The following is a 26,776-nucleotide window of genomic DNA, read 5'->3' on the forward strand; positions in this document are numbered from 1 at the left end:
ATACCGGTGACTCCTTAACTGCGGTTAAACCCCTTTGCTGCTCCTGGTTCAACCAGCAGACTTTCTTCCTTCCTCCTTGGTCCGACCTTCAATCTATGGCCAAAACCCTAACTTGTTCTCTCAGTTTTCTCTCAAACCTCTCTGTATCTCTCAACCTCTATATGTATGTGAATAGAGTTTTAACCCTTGGCAGATACATATATATATGCAAATAAGAATAACCCTAATCATATTCATTCTCTAAGTCTATAAAAAATAAAGGAAAATAATACATAATACATATATATAATATACTGTACGTGACTACAATAAATATATATTTATAAAATCTAATTTATACTTATATATATGCATCTTACCCTCCTAGTATAATAGTAATTACTCATTATTAAATAAATTCCTATATATATATATATATATATATATATATATATATATATATATATATAACTATTATGTATATACATCCCTTCATGGGTCAATATTGTAATACCTTTAATTTTAAAAGGATAGTCTCAGCATTTTAATTAATGGTTTTATTTCATTTTTATCTGATTAATTGACGTATTTGCTTAATTGTGTAAGTGTTTAATTATTTAATTGATTTATGTGGTTATTTATGTAATTGTTTGTTTAATTAATTAATTTCTTATTTGTTTTTATTATTATATGCTGATTTGGAATTTCATGCAATTGGTTGTTGTGATTAAATGTTTTATATTCGTGTCTTTAGTTTTTATGTGTATAACTATAGGGTTAAGGTTTTATATTTTTTTATGATTTCTCGTGGGTTAGGGTAGCCGACTTAGAATTGGGTTGGAATTAGAATTAGGTTTTAATTAAAGCTTATATAATCAGACTTAGGGTTTAGACGCCTATATATTTATTCTTGTATACGTCTACTTGGGTGAAAACAAAAACCCTATTCACGTATTGGGAAGCAGAGAGAAACAGATAGAGATTTAAGAGGAAAATAGAGAGAACCAGTTAGGGTTTCGACCGAAAATTAAAGGTTAGACCAAGGAGAAATGAAGAGGTTGATTGTGGGTTAGAACCGGAGCAGCAGGAGGCTTGACGATAATCAGAACTCACCGGAAAAGTCTAGGAAAACGGCGTGGAGATTTTAATTCAAAATCTCACAGGCAAGTTCCTATTCTAACTCCTTCCCTTAAACCTGTGTTCTGTGCATGCTATATAGTCTCTAGGGAATTAAATCAAACTTTAAAACGGAAGTTTTATGCATGTTAAATCAGACTGTAAACTATGGTATGTTTTGATTAATTGAAATTGTTTTGTTGCATAAACTGTTCTTATTATGTTTTAAATTTTTGTTATCTATTCGTACTAGAATTCATGGAGTTTCTGGAACTTTTGAGACTTAGTTTGGACCCTAAAATTCTAATAAAAGTCAGTACAGAGGACTCTGAACTTCGCCGGAGGTGAAGAAGATGAACAGGAGGAACGTAGCACGGCTCTCAGGGAGAGAGCCGGCTCCCTAGGTGAGAGAGCGGGCTCTCCATGAGGGAGAGCCGGCTCTAGAGGTGGGAGAGCCGGCTCCTGTGAAGGGGGAGCCGGCTCCCTTACTGGAACACCCTACGGGTGTATGTTTTTTATATTTTTCAGACTACAGGGGCTAAAATGTAATTCTGAAATTTCATTGGGGGTTTTAAAATAATGTATATAACATATTAATGACCCAGGAATATTGGTTTATGTTATGGTTATGGACATCATTCAATTTAATTACTAATTTGCATGCTGTCAGGGATTGTGGAAGCTTTAAATTTCTAGTTTTGGTTTAGCAAATTAAATGGACTAGTATGAAAGTACTTTTGGAATATTAGTATAATGTGCTTAGTTTATATTTCTAATTATCATTATATCATGCTCTGGATTTATAATTGATGATTAAACTTAGCATTTATTGCATCAATTCTTTGGTTGTGGATTGTATGTACCGGTATGGGACGGTAGCATATTAGGTATGGATTAGTTCAAAACACTAAGTCCTACCTATTCTGGATTGAGGTATGGATAAACTATAAAGGTTAAGTCCTACTCATATTTATGTCAGGTCAATAAACAATTGAATGACATATTCTAGTTTTTGGATGGATTGTTATACATATGTTAGGCCACTGTATCAAATGGATGATATTTTTGTATTAGGCGTATACGGACTTTATATACATATGATTATGGTACCGTAATATGTGCTTGAGTCTCAGGATCATGGTTAGGGTGCGTATATTGCCTAGGATGGATAACTGGACATAGACACCTGGTCCCTGGTTGGTCTAGGTATACATGCCCATATTGCGTGCGATTTGCATGTTATCTTTACTCAGGCTAAGACAGATCTATGGGCTAGTGAGCGTCCTATAGTGTGTATGTATACATATATGGACTACTTTAGTTATTGCTGAGCTATCTAGGATGTATCTGTGTATTGGGTTTCTGTATGGATTATAGTAGGTTAGAACTTGCGGTGAGCCTGACCCACTCTTATTTTTTTTAGGTGTTCGTCAGTTCCAGGCTTAGAACTTGATCGTGCTGAGTAGATACAGACACTCACTCCTCCGACTACATAGGATTACTTTTCATGTGTTAGTTTTGGATTTTGTTTCCATACTGTTCTTTCATTTGGGATTTTATTAGGGTTCCACTAGATGGATTCCTGAGTTGTACGTATTGGAGGATATTTATGGAAATTTTGATTATTGGATTTTAATGTTTAAGTTTTGAGGATTATATTCTAGAATTCTTTTCAGCCTTTATTATTTCTTTATTATTTCATTCAGTATTATGTGTTCATTTAAATATTAATTGTTTGGTATCCGTCGGATCTGTGCTCGGACTTGATCACCCGTGACTCTATCGAGGGGTATCACAAATATCCATATCCATTAATGTAGTCCATTACTACCATCCAAAGCCTAACTCCTTTAAATAAAAATAAAACAGTTAAATCCTAACAATTAAGCTACACATATAACACATAAGCAGATACAAATAATTCAATTAAAACATTTAAATTCTAATAAGCCAACAAATTACATTTAACCACTTAATAAAATTAAACACATAAACAAATCATCAATTAATCGATTAAATAAATTAAAAATGCAACTAAAAGAAATAAATAAATACCGAAACTATCCTTTTAAAATTAGGGGTATTACACATACTTCATCAATCCTTACATTCTTTCTAACATTTGTAAGAATATAGTGAGATAATTTCATAGATATCATATTTGAGCAATTATAGCATACTTGAACTTTCATTTAATCAAAAAATCATGCTTTGCGCCCATACAGCTCATCTTAACAACTTAACCACATCCAATGAAGCATGTTCTACTCATGGTAAGTAACTTGAAATATTTAGCACATAGTTACACAAATATCACCTTAGAGCGTGCATCTTTCATCAAAACAAAACACAACTAACAATTTCACTTCACAATCCACAAATTAAACATGCTCAGTATAGAAGTCTAGACAATAACTCATGAAGAGGCAGAGCATAAGGCATTAGACAACCCTACCTCAAAGTGGAGCAACCAAACAAGCCCTTAGGGCAAGCCAAGTTTGAAATTCCCCTAGCCCTTGCAATATGAGTGTCAAAAGATAGCCCTCCTCAAGCTCATCAACTTTTTCTTCTATAGCTTCATCAACCTCCCACTCAAAGCCCTTAAAATCCAAGTTTTTTTCTATGGAAGACAAACATGTATATAGGTAGATATAGAGAGAGAACGATAAGGGTTAGAAAGAGAATGTGTTCTGCCGAAATGAGAGGAAGAAGGGGGTAGTGGATTTGTTTTGCTTTTGGATCCATGGCCATTAGTGTGCCACTTGTCACTAAATGGTAGTTTACTAATGTGTGCTAAGTTACCATCATGCCCTCACTTTTATTTCACAATGCCAACCTTATCCTTTAAAATATCTCTCTAATATATAGATATAGGTGTATGTATATATATGAGAAATGACTACAATGGCCCTCACTTAAAATGAGAAAGCTAGGAGAAGTTCTCTAGCCCGGAAGTCGTCCTGACTCCCAAAAATTCTAAAAACCACCCCCGTCACTTAAAAATGACTAAAAATAATTAAAATTACATTTCTAAATTTCTCGACTCAAGAAAATCACCAAAACGACCCACGGGACCCACGTGGTACGCAAAACGAGGCGCAAAAAATAAATAAATAAAAATTTGAAAAAAATCTAAAAAATTCCGGAACATTACAATCTACCCTCCTTAAAGAGATTTCGTCCTCAAAAGCTAGCCTCTTTAAGAAAGAGTGCCACAACCGTTTCCCCTTTCCGGAGAACACCACACAAAACCTGTAAGGCTATGAGCTCACAATCTCATTGTCTTTGGCACCTAATGCCAATAGGCAAATACATACCACCGCCACTAACTACACAGTGTTGACTACCCTATGTGGGTGCTCATCACACGCGTCCTTCCACATTAACCATTTGATTCCATACTTGGCTTAAAACCGATTCTGGTACCCTCCATTAGCCAACACAAGGCTCCATAGCCCAGAAGAAAATGGACGCTAGACCACCGGAGTACAAAGACATCCAACCTCAACTCATCTTTTAAAGGATACATGAAACTCGAGACAAAGGAATCCCGACCACTACCTGGTAAGTCCCAAAACCAAGTCAACACGTTTCCGACAACCACTCCCATGCTACCTAATACGTAGCTGCACGTCAAAAATTAAAAATAAAATAAAATAGTGCAAAACACAAAACTTGGATTAAACCTTAAGCACATATTTGAAAGAGAAAATGAAAACATGATTTTTGAAATGATTTTAAGTTGAAAAAGTACTAAAAATTTTATTACAAAAATGAAATATATATATATGTTTCTAATAGAATGAAAATGAAACGTTGTGCAAATTTTGAATTCTCGTTATTTTTCCCAAAACATTTCCTACCCTAAAATCTTTCTATTTTACATTCCTATTTTATCCAACCACTATATCTATAATTGTAAACCACCAATAATAATTTTTTTTAGTGGGTTTCAAAAATTACAAACCAACAACAACTTTATTGGTGGTAGAGTTTAAATTAACTTTACTTCTATAAATAGTAATTTTTAAGGTGTCAATTAATTGAAATCTATATCATTTTTTTTTTAGATCTACTAATTAATTCTTTATTATTCTATTATTTATTTTATATTTTACTATTTTTATGAAACAAGGCTAATTTAGATAAGTACAAAAAATTTAATAACTTTTATGTTCTTCAATAAATTTACACCTTAAGATCCTTAACCAATTTTTTTTTTTCATTTAATTCACTTTTCTTCTCATTTTCTATTTCTTTTCTTTTCTTCCTAGTTCTCTATCTTAAGTTCTAACCAAACAGAGCTCATATCATGATCACTACATATTACTGCAAGGTCCCAAATGTTGATTGAGGCACACCGTCCCACACCTCTAAGAATTTGAAATTCAATTAAACTAGGGTTGCCGCCCGATAACTCAGTTCTCCTTATCAGAAGGAGAGAGAGAGAGATCTGAACTATGGTGTTGGTGACCTTCAAATCCGATATCTCAGGTCCGTGTGTTGACTACGATTACAATGAATTGGCCGTTCACCGTAAGACCGGTGAGTTGTTGAAGGCCGAAAATGGATTCTCAAAATGTGAATCGGAGAATCTAGAATTGGAAAATGAAATCGATTCTCTGGAAGGCCTGATCAATGAAGTTAAGGAGCTTATGGAAGACGTCACTGAATTGAGTAGGAAGAAAAGAAAGAAGATGCAAAGAAGGTTGGTTAAGAATTCTCAGAAATTGGACGAGAAAAGACACGAATTGTTTAACAAATCTCAAGAACTGTTGATCGCTCAGAACAAGGTCGAGGAATTGCAGAATGATATTCTAAATCTGAAGGCCGATGGTAAAAAACTGAAGAAGAAGATCAAGAAGAAGATGAGAGCGTTGAATCTCGATTCCAAAATCAGTATCAGCAGTGCTGCAGATGTACATGCCATAGCCAAGATGAGGGACTGGGTTGCACTTGCTCCTAAATACAAGATTGGAAAATCAGCAACAACGGATCCTATAAAGTCAATTGGAAAGGCGGCATGCATTTCTGGAATCAGAGTGAAGTTGTCGAAGAAAACCGTTTTGGAGGAGAAAAGCCGATGGTCGTGAATGCGGCACCACTAGCCGCCATTGAGTACCCAGCAGCTGAGTGAGTGATTCTGTCAATTTAGGGTACAAAATGGCTTATATTCATGGATAGCAGTAGTATTCTAGGGTTTAAACAATTCTCTTAAGAATTAGCTTGTTGAACTTCTTGAACGTGTGAACTTCTTGTACGTTGTGAATTTCTTGAACGTTTGATTGCAGGATCCATATTTTCATCTGATGATCTTGTCTATATAGCTTTAGATTATACTATGTGATAAACGTTATGACTGCCTTGCCAACAATACATAACAAAAAATCATAGAATTCGTATGGTCAATTTATGAGTCGTTTATCATTAAACCCCATATGAAAATCTGTATGTTCCACATTGCATTAATCCAAATTATTCTTTTATGAGATGTTAGAATAGGTGAGACTTCTCTAGCTAACTGTAAGATTAGCACTCTATATTGTGCTGCTGTTTTAGCAAATTTATTGAGTTGTACAATATCAGGATTATATCAAATGGCCCACTAACATATGAATTGCACATGATCAAATTATTTTTTTCTTCTATAATCTTAATTTTGGTTGGGGTACATACTGATCTATGGCATTTCATGAATGTGTGGATGTTGTCATTATATTCTTTGCTGTTGTTTCTCATTTGCCTTAGTTTCTACCCTTAAATTATTGGGGCCTTTAAGTGACTATACTTCTCTCTAGTTTGCCCACTCTCTAGTGTGTTTGCTCATTTGCAACACAAACCCCTGGAGCCCCTGCATATTGGCCTCTAGTCTATTACTAAATTATATATAATGATCCAATTATTGGCCTCTAGTCTATTACCAAATTAAGTCCATACGATTTGAATTTAATAAAGCACTGGGGCCCTGCATATTTTCGTATTCTGGGTTAAAATGCTGGATTGAAGTCACAGACATCCATTTCCTACCTCTTTTACCAGCATAATATATGTCAAAGAGGGACCCGTTTCCCTATGTATATGCATATACTTGTATAGATATATAAATTAAGTGATCCAGTTAATGTCCTTTAGTCTTTTCCAAATTACATGGATTTAACTAAAGCACTTCTACTATGCCTTTTTTTTGGGTCCCAAATTAAACCTATTAACTACAAGAATAAGGTTTGGATGTGTACATGTTGCACCCAAAAGTAGTAATTAGTAGTTGAAACTTTCTCATCACCTACTAATTAGCTTTTTCTCAATGTACTTAGTGGAAAGTGGATTCAATCACTCTTGATTTTTTAACTATTATATCAAAGTGTGTGTGTGTATATATATATTGGTCTCAATGGCCTTTATTGCATGGTATACTGCACCTTCCTGCATTTTGCTATGGCACCCCATTCTCAGTCATGTTCTGATTTCTAAGCTTAAATATCTAGAAAAGAACAGTGACTTGATGATGCATCAACCTCTTGTGTGTAAGCTTGCAGAAAACAACAGCCTTTCCCTTTTTCATCTAGTAATACTTAGTACTAGTATATTTGATTTGGTGCATTCTGATGTGTGGACCTTGCTCCAAATCCTTGTAAGGGAGGTAACCTGTATTATGTTATGCTTGTTAATGATTTCTCGTGCTATACTTGGATATATTTAATGTACATTGCGTCTCAACTTTGAAGATTTATTAAGATTTCACCTCTATGGTTCAAACTAGTAACTGAACTTTTTTGTTCTGAATGTGTGGTAAGAGTATCTTTGCCTCATCTCTTTCGTCGCGACTCTTCTTCGCTTCCCTTTCTCTTTCTCTGCAAATCATCCCGAATTTCAACCCACTCTCTTCCCTGTTCATTTGTTCTATTCTCTCCAACAAGGTTGGCCCTTTCCTACAGCTTAATAATACATGTTCTACTTCTGGAATATATATATATTTTTTTCATAATTGTGGTTGTATAAAATAAAAGAAAAATATGTACAGGAGCACAGAGGGCATACCCTCAGAATAAGAACAATAAAACCTTAAGAGATAATGAATTCAAAAATCCAGAATCTCAGACTGAAACAACTAAGGTCAAAGAAGAAAAAACTCCATTGCCTTAACCAAAAACAGAAAAGAAACAAAACAGCAGCAAAGACCTTAGAATTCACCCTCTGCAGCAAACCATTTACCAAAACTCCCACAGACAAACAAAAGTCTTCAGCCATTTAGGAGTTAGCCCATTTCCAATGTAGCAGATACAGCACCAAAAACTTAACAGATAAGGTCTTGTAAACTAGCATGCTGAACAGTAAGAACTTCAAACAGAATTTGTCTAGCTACTGAACTAGAAATAGTACAAACATCTAAGTGAAGTCTAGCATTTCTTTCCTTCCAAATGGCCCACAAAGAAGCAGCAAATAAGCTGCACAACACCTTGGAAGTCTGGTATTTATCACACCAGAGAAATAAATCCATAACTGTATGTACCTCTGCAAAATTTCCCATATCACAAGTAACAAAAAGGTGATCCATAGTATCCAAAGCTTGGAGGCAGAGAGAACATCTAGAAACCAATGGCAGCCTTCTTTTCTGTAAATTCAGCATAGTAGGAAGCTTATTCTGCAAAACCAACACTGCTATAAGAGACCACCGAGGCCTGGCCTTGCCCCAAACCAACTTATGCCACTGCACTTCTTCATTGGAAACTCTACAACATTCCCATGCTCGCTTAAACGAAAATAAACCACCATCCCGTAGCAACTTATCTGGTGCTAGAATGAATTTTAATAGTAACCAGAAAATCTCTGAATGCTTGAAAGAAATCTTCTTGTACCAAAGCCAAATTCCAATCTCCATTCAGCATAACATTATATAACTTAGCATCCCTGTGAAAAGGTAACCTTCTAGCCATCCTATGCCCAAATTTTTGTGCTATTGTTAACCCCTCACACCAAGGATCAAGAAAGAAATTGAATTCCTGACCACTGCCAACTTGATAAGAGACATTCAACAACATGGTTTCCCTAGTCTCCACAATAGACTTCCAAATAACAGAATCAGAGCATCTTGCAATGACATTCCAAAAAGTTGAATTAGTACAATACTTATGCTTACACCAAGACACCCACAATCTGTCCTTACTCACTAAGTAATCCCAAGCCAACACAAACCTAGACACTCTTTGAATGTCTGCCAATCTTCAAAGTCCAAAACCTCCTTCAGTTTTTGGAGCTGTAACTTTTTCCCACTTCAGTAAATGCATTTTACTAGTATGAGCAGTGCTTCCCCACAAGAAATCCCTACATATCTTTTGAATTTGATTTGTCACAGCCACAGGAACAATGAAACAGCTACACCAGTATAGAAAAATGGGAATCACCACTGTTTTTTTTTTTTTTTTTGATAAGTAAGAAATGCATTGAAAGCGTTCAAAAGGGGAACGCATCCCAAGAGAACAAACACAGGGCCAAAAAGAACAGCCCTTTTAAGCCTTCAAAGAGGCCAAGAAAACAACAATATCCTCAAAAGATCTAAAATCTCTACCCGAAACCCAGCAAAAAAGAGTGGAAAGAATAAAGAACTTAAGAAAAGAAATAGATCTCTCCTTGCCCTCAAAATATCTATTATTCCTCTCCAGCCAAATGCACCACCACACACAAAGAGGCGTAGCCCTCCAAGCATCACAAATATGGGCCCCCACAAGGCAACCTCTTCAAGCCTCGACCATCTGTCTAGAGGAGCGAGGCATAACCCAATGGAACCAAACAAACAAAGCATCAAATCCCAACATTCCTTAGCCATGGGGCAATGTAAAAGAAGATGATCCACTGTCTCTTCATCCTGAAGACACATGTAGCACCGATTGACAACCACCTGATTTCTCCTTCTCAAATTGTCTTGGGTCAAAATCTTACCCAAAATAGAGGTCCAAGCAAAAAAAGCCACCTTGAGAGGAGCCTTAGAGCGCCAAACAGACTTCCACGGGAAAGATCCTCCTGGCTCAGCTGTAAGACTCCTGAAGAAGGAACGAACATCAAAGCGACCTTGCGAATTTGGCTTCCAAATCCAACAATCAGAATCACCAGCAAGAGACAGCAGCTTAGTATTCCAGTGGGAGATCTTATTAATAATCTTGTCAATCAATTCTTTACAATTGGACCTTTTCAAACCAGAGGGACAGAGTGGAAGACCTAGATATTTGATAGGAAACACCTCCTCTGAGCACTGCAACAGCCTCAAAATACCTTGCTTCCTTCTAGCAGCTCTAGAGAATAAAACCTTACTCTTCTGAGGATTCATTTGAAGACCAGAAATTTCCTCAAAATTCTTGCAGATAAGAGCTAAGGCTTTAGCATTTGAAATGGAAGCTTGACAAGCAACCATAAGGTCATCTGCAAAAAAAAGATGGCACAAGGGAGATTGTAATCTTCTTGTAGAATGCATGACTGTAATCTCCTTCCTTTGCACTGCCTCGTTAATTTTTTGTGAAATTTGATCTGTTACCAGAGTGGAGAGAAGGGGGGACAATGGACATCCCTGCCTTAAACCCCTGGCCGGCTGAAAAAAACCTGTTGGAGTACCATTTAGCAGAATTGAATACCTGGTTGAGTGGAGAATAGAAGAAATCCACTTAAACCAAAGATCACTGAAGCCATAACCCTTCAGAGCTTTGAGCAAGAATTCCCAAGACACTGAATCATAAGCTTTCTTAATATCTACTTTCAAGGCCATTGAAGCATGCCTAGGTAACTTCTGGATTAATTGAACATTTTTTTCTTCTCTGATTCTCTCCCTGGACTTCAACTTTTGAGTTGATGTATACCTGCCCCTTTGTTGTTGTTGTTGTTTTGCATCTATATGGGGGCTAGATATTTACTTTGGGTTTTGGAAGACATACCGAGTTCAAGATTGACAATACTTTTTACAATCATACTTTTGACACTCTTTTTACCTGGCTTAACATGAGAAAAGTTATGTTTGTATTTTATCACTATTTGAAGCAGTGTTAGTAGATTGGTGGGGGCGTTACGTAAAATATGCATCTGCCAGCACGTCTTTATTGAAGCCTAGTATGTGGGCTGTGTCTTCGAAGAAAAAATATAGTCATGGTAGGAATTAGTTAATGTTGTTGGATGAGGCATGCATAATTGATAGTATAGTTTTAATGTGGCAGAGCTGATGACTCAAATGAGCCATACTACTTGTTTGACGCCATAGAAAAACCTTCCCAAATGGCTGGATCTATTTGACCATGTTTGCTAGGACATCTATTTTGTGCTTGTGACATGATGGTATTAGTGGTGATGTTCGCTCGATCCAATACTTATGTGATATTTTACTTTTTCGTGCTTCAATTTTTCATGAGCATCAAATAATATGTACTGTTTTGCTCATGCACCTTTGTTTAGATGTTGTATCTGGAAAACATATATATGTGATACTGTGACAATTCGACCAGGGGTGGTTTTTTAAATAGCTCAATTGAGGTCATGGCACTCTGTCGAAATTTCGTCAAAAGCTTTTTAAGGCATTGTAATGCACCCTTTTCAACACATTTGGAATCTTTAAAAATTGTTCCAAGATTCATAAATATTTTTACACCACTATTAGATTCAAAATCATTCTTTTTAAAATGTTCAAGCATTTATTCTTCAAAACAAAACTCTGTCGAAATTGAGATTGGTATCTCGAGATCAAACTGTCGTTACATCTGATTTTTTCCTCTTCAAATGAAGGATACCTAGGCAACCTAGTCCACCCATGGGTTCAGTTCCATCCATGGGAAACATTAATAACATTTCTCATCCCTTACATGTATCACTTGAGTCATATCATTAGGTCATATTGACATGAGATTGGGTCTTCACTAACACACTTAAAAAATCACATAAAATCTTGATAATCACGCATAAGTATGGAAATATAAGGTGCCTATCACATTTTCATGTACAATACAATCTCTGAATCCGTTAATCTTGTTCATTAAACCATATGAATGATTATTGCATTCTATTTCTATTCACATACTTTGAGTAACTTAGTGCACCAAAACTCGACATTAGGTGACCATTCTATTTTTTAAGGCCTATTTACACTTTGCCGTGTTAAAAGTATTGTGTTTCCAAAAGCATATTCATTCATACCATCTCCGCATGTTTTTTTTGGTGTTTAAGTACTTTAGAGTTGAGAGCGTAAGAGACCACAGGAGCATTACACTTTGTCTACTAGAAGCCTAGTTGAATAAAAGTCATGATTTTTTTTTTCATGATTTTTTTTTTTTTTTCCTAGTGGAATAAAAGTCATGATGTGTGTGTCTTAGTCATAGCAAAAACAACATATTGAACCATCAAACTTCAAGCTTGATAAAGAATATTTTACACAACAAATGTTACAATTGGAACCATCTAGCTTCAAGACCTGGACATAAACAACAGATTGCTCTTAGGCATCAATATCGCACAGAATGACAAAGGATCCAAGGCAAGATCAAACAGAAGGCGGTTTTCATTACAAAACTTTAACACTGCAAAGTTTTACACCAGATTGAATCGAACACTTAACTATGCTGTGCTTTCTAGTGTTCATCTCTCACCACGAGCAATCGCAGCCCAGAGCAAAAAACAACCACCTAAGGAATCCAAAACCTTCAAAATTGAGGGTGAGGTAAGGAAAAAAAAAATTCCATAAGACATATTACAATGAAGAAATGAAAAGCAGAGAAGCATTCCTGAACTCGATGCAAAGCACCTCTTCAGTCTTTAGGAGAAAACACTTTCAGTAAAAAATTGTACAAGTAGCCCCTCTTTGTAATGTTCTGGTATCAAGAAACTTTGCTATAGACAAAATTCCACCAAGCCATCCCAAAAAAATACAGAAACGGGATGGACATGACTTGTGTACTCATGTTTGAGTGCATGTAGAAAAAGCAGCTCGGTTAATCTGAGTCCTTTGAAGAACCTGATGAAGAGTCTGTTCCCTTGGAAGATTCCTCTTCATTTACAGAACTTAATGAGCTACCTTGGTGGTGGTTCTCCTCATCAACAAGGCCTCGAGATTTGTTTGGTCTCTGTCTGATATTAGAACCCACAGGGAATGGCTCCTACAGGAACGGTAAACATGCAGAAGAGAAGAAACAAGGTGAATAATTAAGCAGGGAGCCATTATCATCTCTTATCATTCTGCGGGAAAAACGAAAGATTCACGATCCCCAGTTAGGTACTACCTGATCACCTGCATTTGGACCGTCGGTACAAAAGAGAATAGGACGACAACGTTTATCCTCGTTCATCAAGCTCGAATTCTGGAAATGGGCAATGAGAGCAGTTTTTCCTTGGATTCGAGCATATGCAAGAGATGCCACCTTTTCACTGTTGAACTTCTCCCACTTTTTGCCATTGAACGCCTGCAATTGATTTGATTAAGTTTTGCATTGTACAAAGAAAAACACAAAATTTCAAACAGACATAAGCACCAAACTCCTCCAAATGGAAAAATTGCATAAAATTATATTGTATTATAGTACGCAGATCAGACCTTATGAAACGGAATGATATGAAGTGGATCAATCAAGTTGATGAATGCATAACCCACATTGCATTTGTTCTGTCAAAAATATAAATGTGGAATTATTAACAAATATTATCAATATGTGGTTTTCTTTCCGGGGGAATAAATTGACACCAGGGAAAAAATTACTTACCTTGAAATCGATTGGCAAATAAATAAAATCATAAGTTCCACGACATTGCTCGTCAATTGCAGCTAGAATCATCTTTGAAGTATACCTGCAATTTATAATTACATCATATTAAATCTGGGAAAGAAGCATGTGATTAACATTATCTCAAATCAAAGTTGGAAAAAGGGTATAAACGCAACACAAACCAAATCAAACAGGCATTTGCTCATATTAGCGTACAACTTGATATAGAATTGACTTACATAGTTACATGGCATAGCCCAGTACTTATTTGCCAACTCCACTAACTTTAATTCAATGGGACAAAAATGGATCGATAAAATTATAAAAACCAATAGCACACAGCTTATATTTTTATATTAATGATCAAAACCATCCTGTTATGCTGTTATGTTGCAATCAGATGATCCAAAGGGGTGGATAACCAATTAAATAATAATCAAATCTATGTGGAATCACAAAATGCTTTTAGTATGCTGTAAGCAAAGTATTAAAGCATCTCCACAGATTATCTAGGTTACTCCAAAAGATTAAACTCATTCTAATGTTACCAGTTACAGAAAATAAATATGTTAAATGAGCAAAAAGTGAAAAAACATAAAATTAAAATAAAATAAAGTAAAAGCAATAAACAAGGAAATGATCATAACAGAAAGGAGGGCCATTCACATACTTGTTGGGAATGTTCTTTATCATCAAAGTTGTTCGGCTGTCTTCCCCATGCAATATACGGTCAATCTCGAGTTCAAACTGTTTCTTATCAGCATGAATGGAACTGCCTCCATTTCCACGGTATGAGGGGTTTCTCACACGTTCACTGGGAGAACCAAAAGAGGTTGCCATTGAAGTAACAGCATTTCTCCCAGAAAAAATGTGGGACATCTGATTAGGACAGCGCATCACATCATTTTTCAACATGTCTGTGCAGTTTTCACCAATATGAGAAAAAATGTTGTGAGATCTTTCCAGTGGCTGCAATGGTAAACTACCAGGGAAACTCACATTCCCAAGCGACCCCAACTGAAATTCTGAAGCTTCAGGAGATCCTCCTGTATAGGTATGCCATCCATCCCAAAGGTCAGGATACTTAGCTGGTGCTGATCCAACATGGTGTGCAGGCAAATTTGTGTTCAATATATGAGATGGTTCTCCAGAAAATCCAGGCAGCTGTGCAGGGCGAGAAGCATGAAGACCATTGACAAACAACGGAGAATTCGACCAACTCATAGAACTTAAAGGATGATGCTGAAATGAGTTGAAGTTGTTCCACACATTACAATGTCCAAGAAGAGGACAGGTTCCACTCTTAGAAGAGCCAAAAACTGAGGAGGAAGATTTTGTCATGATCATGATAACCAAATTAATGAGAATAGGTTTGGGACAAGAACATTTACTAATATCCTAAACGGACAAAAGTTAAAATGTTATTAAGAAAATAACTGTAACTAAAGATATGAAAAACATTATGCGCTCAGTCAAAATGCTGCCTAAAAGTTAAGGTGCGGCAAATTAATTCCATTTTTATGTTGAACACCAAATTTGCCCTAATCGGTCTCATAATACAATCTGAATGAGCATAAATCCACCTCAAAAGTAGCGGAACTGCCATTTCTAAGATTAACACACTTTCTGTCAATGTCAGAAATTTGTAGATAGGGGAATATAACAATTTATCTTGGGTATAAATCACAGCAATCCAAAGGAATCAACTGCATTGGAAAATAAATACCCCACTTACTGTGGAGCATTGAATGAATGGGGCAGGTCTAAGTGGATCTTTAAACTGCAAGAGTGTACTAATTCTTTAGTAAACCAATTAAAAGAACTAATAGCATAATAGCATAGACAGATTTCTATTTCCCTCCCAAAATTAAGGACTCCATGTCTCATGGCCCTTACCACTTATGTATCTCCTGACACTTATATTTCTAGTAATGCTCTGAAAAGAAAGAGTAATGGGCATTCTGATTTATGTAGCCTGAATTGAAAAAAGGGGGAAAAAGTACATATGTATTTACAAGCAGAGTATATTGTTGTCCTACTCAATATTGGTGACTTGGATAAAAAAAAAAATTGAATAGGCACTTAGAAATATTTATCAAATTCGAAAAACAAACACTTAAAAAATTCCATATCAGGAATGAGAAGAAAGGAGAACAAAAGGAAATGCTTCTGATTGCCAGATTCAATCTTCCAAATGGAACAGCAATTAAATTTGTCCAAGTACTCGAGACCACAAATAGCAAAGATTCTTGGTGACAGATTAAAACACTTTGGGGGGGGCAACGGTAAGAACTGCTACTACTTGAGATAATCTAATTGGGGCAGGCAAGCAAAATTTGTTTAAGAATAATTTTCTTGGATCACCATGCATCAAAGGCATACTTGCATACTTGATCCTTGTGATTTTGTCCATCACATTAGAACATTGAAGTTTTATTTTATTTGCTATCATAACACTGCTTTTGTCATGTTTATTTTTTTATTCTTTATATAACAGCCGATCCCAAACCCGGAAATTAGGTTGTTTAACAACCAGCATAAAGCTTTTGTCCAAACGAAGTAACTCATGAAAATGAATCATATTGTATATTAAGGGCTTTAGCCAGTGGTATCTCCTCTACCTTTCAAAGCAAAGATGAGGATTCGAGTCCCCCTAGGGACAAATGGGTGTGTAAGTTTCTTGCAAAGGAAACAAAAAATTCATATTGTATGGAGAAATAAAATGTCTCTATTTTTTGCTGCTTCTGATGAATCATTACTTTCTCCGATGTTCTTTTTCTACTTCGCCTCCACACCAGGCATCAACCATGATTTTTATCTTTTCATTATTGCCTATTCTTCTCTTTCTAGAATTATCTAAAGGTCTCTTTATCTCTATACTTCTGCTTTTAAAAAAAAAAGATATCTTAAAAGATCTTGCATCATTTGATAAAAGAACAAATTTGAAATCAAGGATTTTAGTTTACATCAACGGTTGACCATTCAAGTTGGATTACGAATTTCAAGGTAATGTTATATTAGATTTATTGGAGAATTATTTTATTATAATCATTGGCAACTTAAATCCTTGCAGGCATGGATTTCTAATAACTTCTTACACCTTGTTATTCGAAATCTACACATATAATTCTCTCAAATACATTCATTTGAAATTAGATCAATTCATTTAAAATCCTTCAATCCAAATGGAACCTAAAATTTTCTCTCTTTTTGTCTTTACCCTCCACTGCCACCTCCAAATCAAATAAGCAGCTGAAGCCGCCAAATAGCAAAACACAATTAGGTTCTCAAATTGAAAAGTTTGTATAATGCAAGTTCAAGGCTGCAATCTCAAGGCAAAGGGTTGACCCTAATTTTGTTCATGAGAACCATGACATTGACCCTAATTTTCTTTTTGAGGCCTCATTTTTCCCCCAGCATTATAGCTCATTAGAGGTCCATATTATATTCATTGGTGACTAGAGGAATTTGAACCAATGTTAACAGAATTATCGTCAATTGCCATCAAACTCACAATAATTTCAAATTAAAATCTTCAAAACCCTGTATAGAATATTGAGAATATAGATGAGGAGATCAAGATACTAAGAAGGAAAGCAAGAGAATCACGTATATACTGAAAGAAATCAAAGAACATAAAAGGAATTAATTGTGGATAAGATTGAGGAAATCAGAGGAAATGATTCAAAAGATTTTGACTTGATTATATTTCCACATTTTGTTGTATCTCTTAGTTTGTTGATATATTTCCCGAGGTATCGATATAAAGCCATTTAGGACTTATTGAACTGCAAGTCACTATCAATAGATTTGAGTTTTTCTATAATATCCAACACGTGCAAGAATACCAGAAAAAAAAATGGAGACTGAAAAATAGCACATACTGATCCATTGCACTTACCCCGTCCATTAAGTTCCTTTAGCTGCCCATTCGAACCAACTTTACAAGTATGTTTGTCGGTCATTCTGTCCCCTACGCTGACACCAATATTGCCAGCCATGTCTAGAAAATTGCTTGAAGAGTTGTATTGAAAGGCATTGTTGAAACTATCATGATACACAGGGAAGGAATGGGGATGGGAACTTGGAATGCATTCGTTACCAAATTTCACTTTATCTGTAGAGTGGCTGCACTCACAAAGGCCAAAGTGATTTCCAGCAGATACCACTCTCACTGGAGAAGGCAAGGAGCTCAGAACACTAGAACTCTCATGATGATTTGCATCTTCAGTGAGTGCACTACTGGGCACTCGGATTGCGGAATGTAAGCCCTGGATAGATTTGTTATCCATGAACCTAGTTGTTCCTCCAGGAGATACCATTGCTGCAGTAGATAGTGCAAGGACGTGAAAAAACAAAAAAAACAAAAAAACAAAAAAAAAAAACAAACAAACATTTGCTTGACAAAGAAGGCAAAAATAATAATTTAATATGAAAAGTTCCTATCAGGAAGAATCATACACATCAACTCTAATGATGAACTGTCATTGGGATTTCGAAATGGACTGGGTTCATAAAGCAACTCGGAGCAATGTTCCGTCAAACTGCAAAAAGGAACATTTTTGCATAATATTTTCAGAGGAAGAAAAGGGAAAATAGGACATTAACGCATGCTAATAGTGGAATAAGGCAAGGAAAAGCCATGAAAAACCAGCATCGTCACTCTGAAAGAACCAACAAGAGTCAAAAAAAGTAAAGGCAACCAAAAGACAGAAGTGAAAGTACCATTGTCTTGCACCCCCTGGACGGCTTGGTTCAAGCTTGATCCGTTTCCCAGCAATATCACGCCCGTTCAATGCACGAAGTGCAGCTTCTGCAGCTCTAACATCATAAAACTCTATGAATTTATGATGATGCTCATGCGGAGTTTCGCGGATCTGTCAACCAGAAATAAGAACCATGTAATTTGCAGTGTTTCATATATCTTAGCAACTACAGAAAGTAAAATTCAATGCACATACTTCCTTAATCTCTCCATAAATGCCAAAAATGTGGCGAAGGTCACCGTTTGAAACAGAAGTATCAAGGTTGAATACCACCAGGGCGCCCTGGTTAATATCTTTTTCTGGAGGATTATCCTAACATAAAATTCAAAAAGTTAGCCAATTAAGAACATCGCACAAATTTGCAAAAATAATTTCCTTGAGGACACCAAAAAATAAATAATGAATAAATAACCCACTATCGATAATGAAAAAGAACAGTGGCAGCAATAGTGGCAAATATAAATGATGGCTTGGAGAAGATAACTATACATAAAACAACAAACAAATGTAATGCAGACAATAAAAGTAGCTGAACGGCAGTCAATGCACCTTCGGAATTGAAAAGTGAATGTCAAGTTTCCTACGCCTCAATGGTTTATTTTGAAGTGCTCTCATCGCATTCCTCGCTGCCCTTATATCATAGTAAGAAATCATGACAAACCCACGATGCTTGCATGCGGTATAGAGAGTTCTAATATCCCCATATTGCTGGCAGAAAGAAGTAAAATTGTAAACAGAAGCTACAAAAAGTATTTAAAGTGAGCTTGCATAGACTCCTAAGAGACAATTCAAGGCATAAAAAACTAAATGATACCTCGAAAAGAGCCCTCAATTCGAAATCTTCAACACTGCTACTGATATTTCTTATAAAAAGTGTTCTAGAAGGATGTTCGCCATAAGGATGTTCACTGGCAAATAACCCGCCATTAGAACTCCCTTGACTGATGGAATTCCCCCCAGCAAAATTAGAATTTTTTTGTTGGCCCGGGTGTGAGCAATTATCTCCTTCTAGTTCCATGCCTCCGCCATTGCTAAATATATCAAGATCATCAACAACATCGGCACCATTGGCACGAGTAGCATATTCCAACTCTTCAGTCACTCCAGAAAAGAGATCGTCTTCGTCAGGAAGGAGATTCCTGATGGTTTCTGCCTCAATTTTTTCTGTGGGTTCCACTCCCTTGTTACAGGAAACGGGTTTACAAAATAGAGCCTCACCCGTTGACAACTCCACTGCATGATGAGTTTCTAAAGTAAGAAAAATGCTTACAGGAATATATCTATCAGAAAGTCTTTGAGTAAGGAATAAAATATTGATATGGGGAGAGATCAAGATCCAGAAACACATAGATATTGACAGAGATATTAATGTTTATATAGATTAAAGAAAGACTGGATTTGCTTGCAGAAATAAATTGAAGTTTGCAAGTGTTATTACACGGGAAAGATACAAATGATGCATTATTGAGGCCCTTTTGTACATCGATACCTACTAAACGTTGGAAGTTGGGAGAATTGAAATGTATGCAGATGTAACTTTTGACATTATAAGTAGAAAAGTGCCAACTCTAAAAGTCGAACCTGAATTCTCATGCTCGGCAGCTCAAGTTTAACCGGTCCACTACACCAACAATGTATGGATGATCTATAGTTACACATTTTTTTCATTAATTATTTATAAGACAAGGATGTGGTGTGAGGATGCAGAGAGTGTGACCGGGATGTAGAAGGCGACACTTACATCCATACATCTAAGCATCACAGATGTTAAAATATAATCCAGTTGACACAGTGTAACATAACCAGCAGGGTACCATGTGGATTTCTGAACAATGTGATTAAAACAAAGCAACCAGTTCGAATGAAGCAGGAATCAGATCTTAGGACAGTAGGAGTAATGATAAACCGCTCAAAAGGGACGGTTTAGCAACAAAACTGAATGTGTGTCTGATGTGCGTAAAGGCACTGTTGCCCAACTTTAATAAGTATCATGCCTAAGAGAAGACGTTCTCCAAATCTTCTGGTAACTAAAGAGTTTTAAGCATAAAAGACGAGAATAATTGAGAATATTTGATGATCGTATAAAACCTAAAGACGCCACATTTAACTCTCAGGATCTTTTACATATGTTTTAAGGTTAGCAGAAATTAAATAACTTCTAGCATGAACTGAATATTCTCATTTACCTATCAGTACCATCAATAAAAATTTTGGAAAATTTAGTCAGTGGCAAGTACAAATGCATGCATAGCAGAATTCATAATTTATTACCTATCATAAGGCACGTTTAAAAAAAAAATTGATATATTCTATTTTTTCAGTTTATCAGTCATACGATCAATTGAATCAGTTGATTTAATGGCTGAATTAGTGAACCGATAGGGCAATACGTTTAGTGGTTGGATGTCCAATTCAGTCATAATTATTACCTTTCTAATCTTTGACAAGGTTGAAGGAGCATTGTATAGATTATGATAGTCAATAGCACTGAGATGTTAAGGGTATAAGTCAATATTCTCAATAATTGTAACGAAAAGGGAAGCTAAGATTGGAGGAACTCAAATCTTCTGGTGTATAAAAGAAACTTATAACATTTGGATATCTCATTCAATAGTTTTCTAAAGCAGAACCTAAATCATGAATCTAGTACGTGTACGAGTATGATAACAATTTCTCCTGAGGTAAACCAAAACTACTTTAACAAGTATACTATTTCCAATTAATATTACCGTTGATTGAGTAAAAGAGCTGTTATATTAATCCATTTGATGCGGTTAAGTGGAAAGCTTACACTTTCTATTGAACACTTCAGACAATGAGCTTGAGAAGAGATTGTTCTCACACAGAGTCCCATTAATTCTAGTCCTATTTCTGTCCACTATATAAGACGAGGCCGGCTCATACAAATTTGGCCATATCATTTGATCGTGGTTCATGTATCTTCCGGAAGCTGTGGATAAATTAGCAGTTTCCTCTTCTCCACCCATGTGAATCTTTTTCTTTTGGTATCCCGCTACATAAGACGGAGGCAGTTCCAAGCAATCCAATGATCGTGCACCAAATGTGAAATTTTTTTCCAAAGATGATGAAGCATCTGGCCTGCTGCCAGGTGTTTGAACCATTCTATCTGTTCCCACTATAGAATAACAATGATACATCAGTCAGCAGTTAGAAATTCTTCACCATTTGCACCCTCTAATCAGTTATTGAATAATCAGTAGATCACAAGTTAAGTTCAGACATCCTAAGAACAACCCACAAAAGGAGGAAAAAGAACAAGATGAGATGGGCACCCTCATACTCAAGCCTTAAATGATAAAAACATGCATGATATAATAAAGGAAAATGATTCTAGGAAGCAACTAGACATTGATCAAGAATAATGCCAGTAACACAACAACTATAAACTCTAATCAGCACGGGAGATGACAGCTACGAAATTGCAACATTAAACATAATCCATGTCGCAACTGAACTACAGTATGGAGCAAATTTAGAAACAATATCCGCAAACTTCATCACCATGATAGTCAGTACAAAGTACACAGAATCAGACATAATTACTAGTGATTCTTGTTCACTTGCTCAGCTGCTCAAATAGTGGCAGGAGAGCAGCATTATCCGTACACTGGAATAACATGAATGTGGGAATATTTGGGATAAGATTTTATTACAAAATTGGGAAAGAGGAAATGCATAAACTATTGTAGAAATATTTAGATAATAATGTCGGATTATGTTCCTCTGATACAGAGATGGCTGGACCCATCATTTTGTATAACCAGAAGCTTTCAAAACTGTAAACAACTGGTCAGAAACAACCCATGGAAGAAAGGGCCAAACAGCCTTGGGTCAAGTGGTAACATGATAAGTCCCTAGGTTTGCATCTTGCCAGGCAAGAAGAGAAAGGGAAAAATAATAATAAAAATAAAAATAAATGAAGAAAGAAAGGGGGAAAAAAGGACAAAAAGATAAAGAAAACATATTGAAGCAAGGCAGAATGCAGAAGAAAACAATAGAAGTTGTCATGGGAGGTGCTACCGTTTTCCTTCCATGCAATGTACAAGCATTTCTCAAACAAGCCTTTCTATTATACTTTTCCTTTATCAACGGTATCAAATTGGCTGACACAACATGAATTATACCTCCATATGAATGGTTAACTCCCCAATTTTTCATAGGTTGTATTGCTGCAAGGGTACATTATTTGCTCTTGCATATTTTTCTCATACGGAAACGCTCTTGCCTAACTTGAAGTGGTTGTTTCAATGTCCATTTATGCAATTCACTGATTTTTTTCATTTGAGGACTGTGAGTAACTCAAATAGACCAGATCTATGATTTTATGTTACATGGACTCCTCTCAAGACATCCAACACTTGGACATCTTGACACTTTTTGTTGAACATGCACCTAATAATAATATTTATTTGTTCCTTTTTGTTGCATTATTTCTTTAAAATGAGTGAAGCCCTTATGTTGAACACTTAAAGTTACATAAAGTACCCCTTCAAAGTGAAAAAAATATTAAAATATGAACATTTTACCATGTCCCCTTTCCGGGATGATAAGTCCAACGCTTATCATTTGTATATGATGACCATAATAAATAGGTAAAAACTCAATGTTAACAAATTTATCACAATTCTCTCCAATTTATAACAAAGAGTTTTCAGTAAATCACTGAATAAAACCGTATCTCAATCCCGCATTCCTGACTTCATGATTGATCATGGCACAAATTGCAGCATGCATTCAAGTTACTATAACATCTCAACTCAAAGGCAAGCAACTACATGCAAAACAGCATAGAAATATATTTGCAACTAAGTAAAATGACATAATGGGTCCTGAAAGCACTTCTTACAGGAGCACAATAAAGAAATTATTCCTCAATAGAAAATATATACAAAGTGATCATGGAGTAGGAGATGCAATCAGTAATACCCAGAAGAAATGGGTTCCGCTTTGAAAATGCATTACCATATTACAAAACATCATTGAAAAGATCACCCACTGATTAGCGATAACTCATCCTTTAGTTTTTAAAGAGGTCATTTCAATTATTTGAGCAGGCATGCTGTTCCCAAAAATACAAGTCCACTAATAATTCAAATAATTAGCACCATGGATTGTGTTTGCTAAATCATATGATGGACACTAGAAGACTCTGAAACCACTCTGTTTCCGGCATATCAAACTAATTCAACACCAAGAAACTTGCAAAGAAATTCAAATTCTATAGGACCAGTTGTCACATATGTTGTTCTGACAGTAGAAAACTATTAATTACTGGCAATACCAAACAATTGGGTTGTGTTAATGTCTGGAAAATTCTTATGAACAAACATGACAAGCATTTATGATAATCATCACACAATCCAAAGTGACTATGACCGGGCATCCATGTTATTGATGATAGATTTTGCTTGCAGGCGCCAGTAGATTGTTTCCATATGTGTATATAGAGATAGAGTGAGAATAACTTTTACATCCAGAAGGTCCAACTTTAGTTCATGAAACTAGAAACAAGCATCCCTAAATATATATAGATATATATATATACACGCACACATATATAATGTCTAAATGTATATAGATTAAGCTTTGACAGGCCAAATTGCCGAAAGTTCTATACCTTCATTCTCATGAGCTTTCTACATCCTATTCGGGAAAAGAAAAAAAAAAACAAAAAACAAACTATATATATATATATATATATATATATATAAAGAGGAACCCTTGTCAAGTAAAAATAAAGAAAGCTCACCATAATTATCATGGATAGCTTTTGGCTTCCAAAATCCAACTTCTCTCTGCACATTAGAAGGACACAACAAGTTCAGAAAGAGAAAATATTTCACATAATACCCCTCAAAGTTTGCAACGTCTTCAGAACAACTAATAATTTTTGAACCCACAAACTCATTAGCTTTAACATTACTAAATACCTCGGGAGGAAAGCAAATATCCTTGAAGAAGTGGGCCGATGCAGTTGCACCCCTTCGATCTACTATTTCAAAGGGCATCATGCAATTTGGACACCAAAAAACAGGCTGAAAATTCAAACTTCCTCAATTGCCAGATATATCGGAATGGCACTGCACGGTCTTCTCAAAGGAATTCAAAAAGCTTCCGCTTCATAAATGGCAGGTCTCCAAAGACCAAACACTGCAGCAAATTCTGAAACAAAAAACAAAGATAAAGAAAAATATTTAAAATTAAGCACTGTCAAAATGCATTTGACACCTAACCACTGAACGGACATAACTTGAGCATGATTAATATAAGATAAGATGATTTTTGCTGTTTTTATCCCCCAATTATTCATTAAATTGAAAACCAAATGTTTACCTACCATTGACAAGCATAAAGGTTCACATTCGTTCCTGGTAGAGAGTAGGTACAGAAAAGCAAAAAGAACAGTAAGTAATAGTTCTTACAATTTCATTCTTTCTTCTTGTCTTTTCCCTTCTTTTTTTTTTTATAGAGTTTGTCACATCTAAAAATAAATAAACAAATTTAAAAGAAAATGATATTCAAAATTTTATTTCACTTATATTTTCCTCAGTTTTCTTCACACCCAAATGGATATGTAGAGTAAATAATAGCCAAAAGAAAAAACAATAATAATAACGGCTGTTCGAAGAGCAAACCCCAAGTTCTAAAATTGAAAACCAAATGTTTACCTACCATTGACAAGCATAAAGGTTCATATTCGTTCCTGGTAGAGAGTAGGTACAGAAAAGCAAAAAGAACAGTAAGTAATAGTTCTTACAATTTCATTCTTTCTTCTTTTCTTTTCCTTTTTTTTTTTTTTATAGAGTTTCTCACATCTAAAAATAAATAAACAAATTTAAAAGAAAATGATTTTCAAAATTTTATTTCACTTATATTCTCCTCAGTTTTCTTCACACCCAAACGGATATGTAGGGTAAATAATAGCCAAAAGTAAAAACAATAATAATAACGGCTGTTGAAGAGCAAACCCCAAGTTCTAAAATTAAGCAATGTCGCTATGAAACTCTAAAATTCAAGCACAATGTAAGTTATATAACTTCAGAAAAAGCCTAAATCTAAATCCACATATCAGAGCATCATCACAAAATCTAAATCCAAAAGTTATCAGAAATTCTACTTATAACCCATCAAAACAAATTAACCAAAACTCCATCTCTGATCCACCAAACACAATCAATTGAGCAATCAGAAGATTTAGAAAAAACAACACCAGAGACGACAACAATGCAGTAAAGCCAACCTTCAAAACGAAATCCTTACCAACTTCCACCTTCCTCTCTCTAACTCTGCAACCTTTTATATACAAAATCATCAGAAGATCAAAAGGTAGAGAGAGAGAGAGAGAGAGAAAGCAAAAGCATTGATCAAAGTGAGGACAGGATGAAATTAAATGGGACTATTTCATACATATATGTATACACACACATATACGCGCGTGTGGTGTGTGTGGAGTGTATTTCTAAAAAGAGAAATAATAGAAGCAATCTCACTCTTCGACTAGCTCGTTGACATGCCGCCGGAGTTTTGAAGCTCACTGAAACGGTCGCCGGAGTTCTGAAGCTCGGAGTCAGCAATCATGGAATATGCCGGCGAGGAAGGGGTGAGATTCGGAGGAGCTTTCCTCTAGAGAGAGAGAGAGAGAGAGGAAGTTTTAGAGAGAGAAAGAGAGAGAAGGAAAGAGTTTCTGGCTCTAAAAAGGACGAAAGTGAAATGAAATAGGCGGGTCTTGAATTAAAACGGCTGTGATGAGATTGTAACGGAGTACGAGTAGTAGTTATCAAACCCCGTTCCGTTCCAAAAAGGCCTAACACACGCAAGTCATATTCTCCGTTATAACGGCGTTAGCCGAGAGTCACTGCCTCTCCCATATCGAGCCGGTTACTACTTTATTACTACTCGTACTATCTTACTCAATTACTATTATGCCCATTCACCTCATTTTGTTACTCATTTAATGAACTGATGATAATAAGTACTAGACCATATCTTTCTTTTTCTTTTTCTTTTTTTTCCTAATTGAGAATATTGTAACCATATCTTACTTGATACTAGAGTTGAATCAATTTTTATTTTCAATCTTTTTTATAGTATTTTATGAAATATAAGTTTACTTAATTGGACTGAACTACATAATTCACAACCATTTAATATTTTTTTCTAAATTGGACT

The 26,776-nt window shown here is 35.6% G+C and overlaps 2 protein-coding genes across 4 annotated transcripts; both read right to left on the minus strand.

Moving 5' to 3' along the window:
- Window positions 1–8,389: 8,389 nt before the first annotated feature.
- LOC132281113 (uncharacterized) lies at window positions 8,390–10,849 on the minus strand. The gene is made up of 4 exons (XM_059782848.1): window positions 9,978–10,849; window positions 8,913–9,183; window positions 8,606–8,737; window positions 8,390–8,560 (listed from the first exon to the last, which is right to left on the minus strand). Exons 1-4 carry the CDS (start codon window positions 10,847–10,849, stop codon window positions 8,390–8,392), a joined length of 1,446 nt encoding a protein of 481 aa, XP_059638831.1.
- Window positions 10,850–12,601: 1,752 nt separating this feature from the next.
- Window positions 12,602–26,290, minus strand: LOC132283085 (protein MEI2-like 4). 3 transcript variants are annotated; one of them, XM_059784978.1, is made up of 16 exons: window positions 26,098–26,290; window positions 25,848–25,900; window positions 24,538–24,769; window positions 24,357–24,402; window positions 21,378–21,722; window positions 19,401–19,819; window positions 19,136–19,294; window positions 18,782–18,898; window positions 18,546–18,697; window positions 18,282–18,364; window positions 17,722–18,144; window positions 14,491–15,139; window positions 13,818–13,902; window positions 13,652–13,720; window positions 13,341–13,520; window positions 12,602–13,217 (listed from the first exon to the last, which is right to left on the minus strand). In XM_059784978.1, the coding sequence occupies exons 3-16, from the start codon at window positions 24,616–24,618 to the stop codon at window positions 13,053–13,055; spliced, it is 2,973 nt and encodes a 990-aa protein (XP_059640961.1). In that variant the 5' UTR covers window positions 24,619–24,769; window positions 25,848–25,900; window positions 26,098–26,290; the 3' UTR covers window positions 12,602–13,052. The 3 variants fall into 3 exon arrangements, with proteins under 3 accessions (XP_059640961.1, XP_059640960.1, XP_059640962.1); XM_059784977.1 differs by lacking the exon at window positions 25,848–25,900; XM_059784979.1 differs by lacking the exons at window positions 21,378–21,722; window positions 25,848–25,900.
- Window positions 26,291–26,776: the final 486 nt, after the last annotated feature.

This window comes from Cornus florida, unplaced genomic scaffold (genome assembly GCF_030987335.1).
Source record: "Cornus florida cultivar Cherokee Brave unplaced genomic scaffold, ASM3098733v1 CherokeeBrave_3.0.0_Hap2_Chr11, whole genome shotgun sequence".
Lineage (NCBI taxonomy): Eukaryota > Viridiplantae > Streptophyta > Magnoliopsida > Cornales > Cornaceae > Cornus > Cornus florida.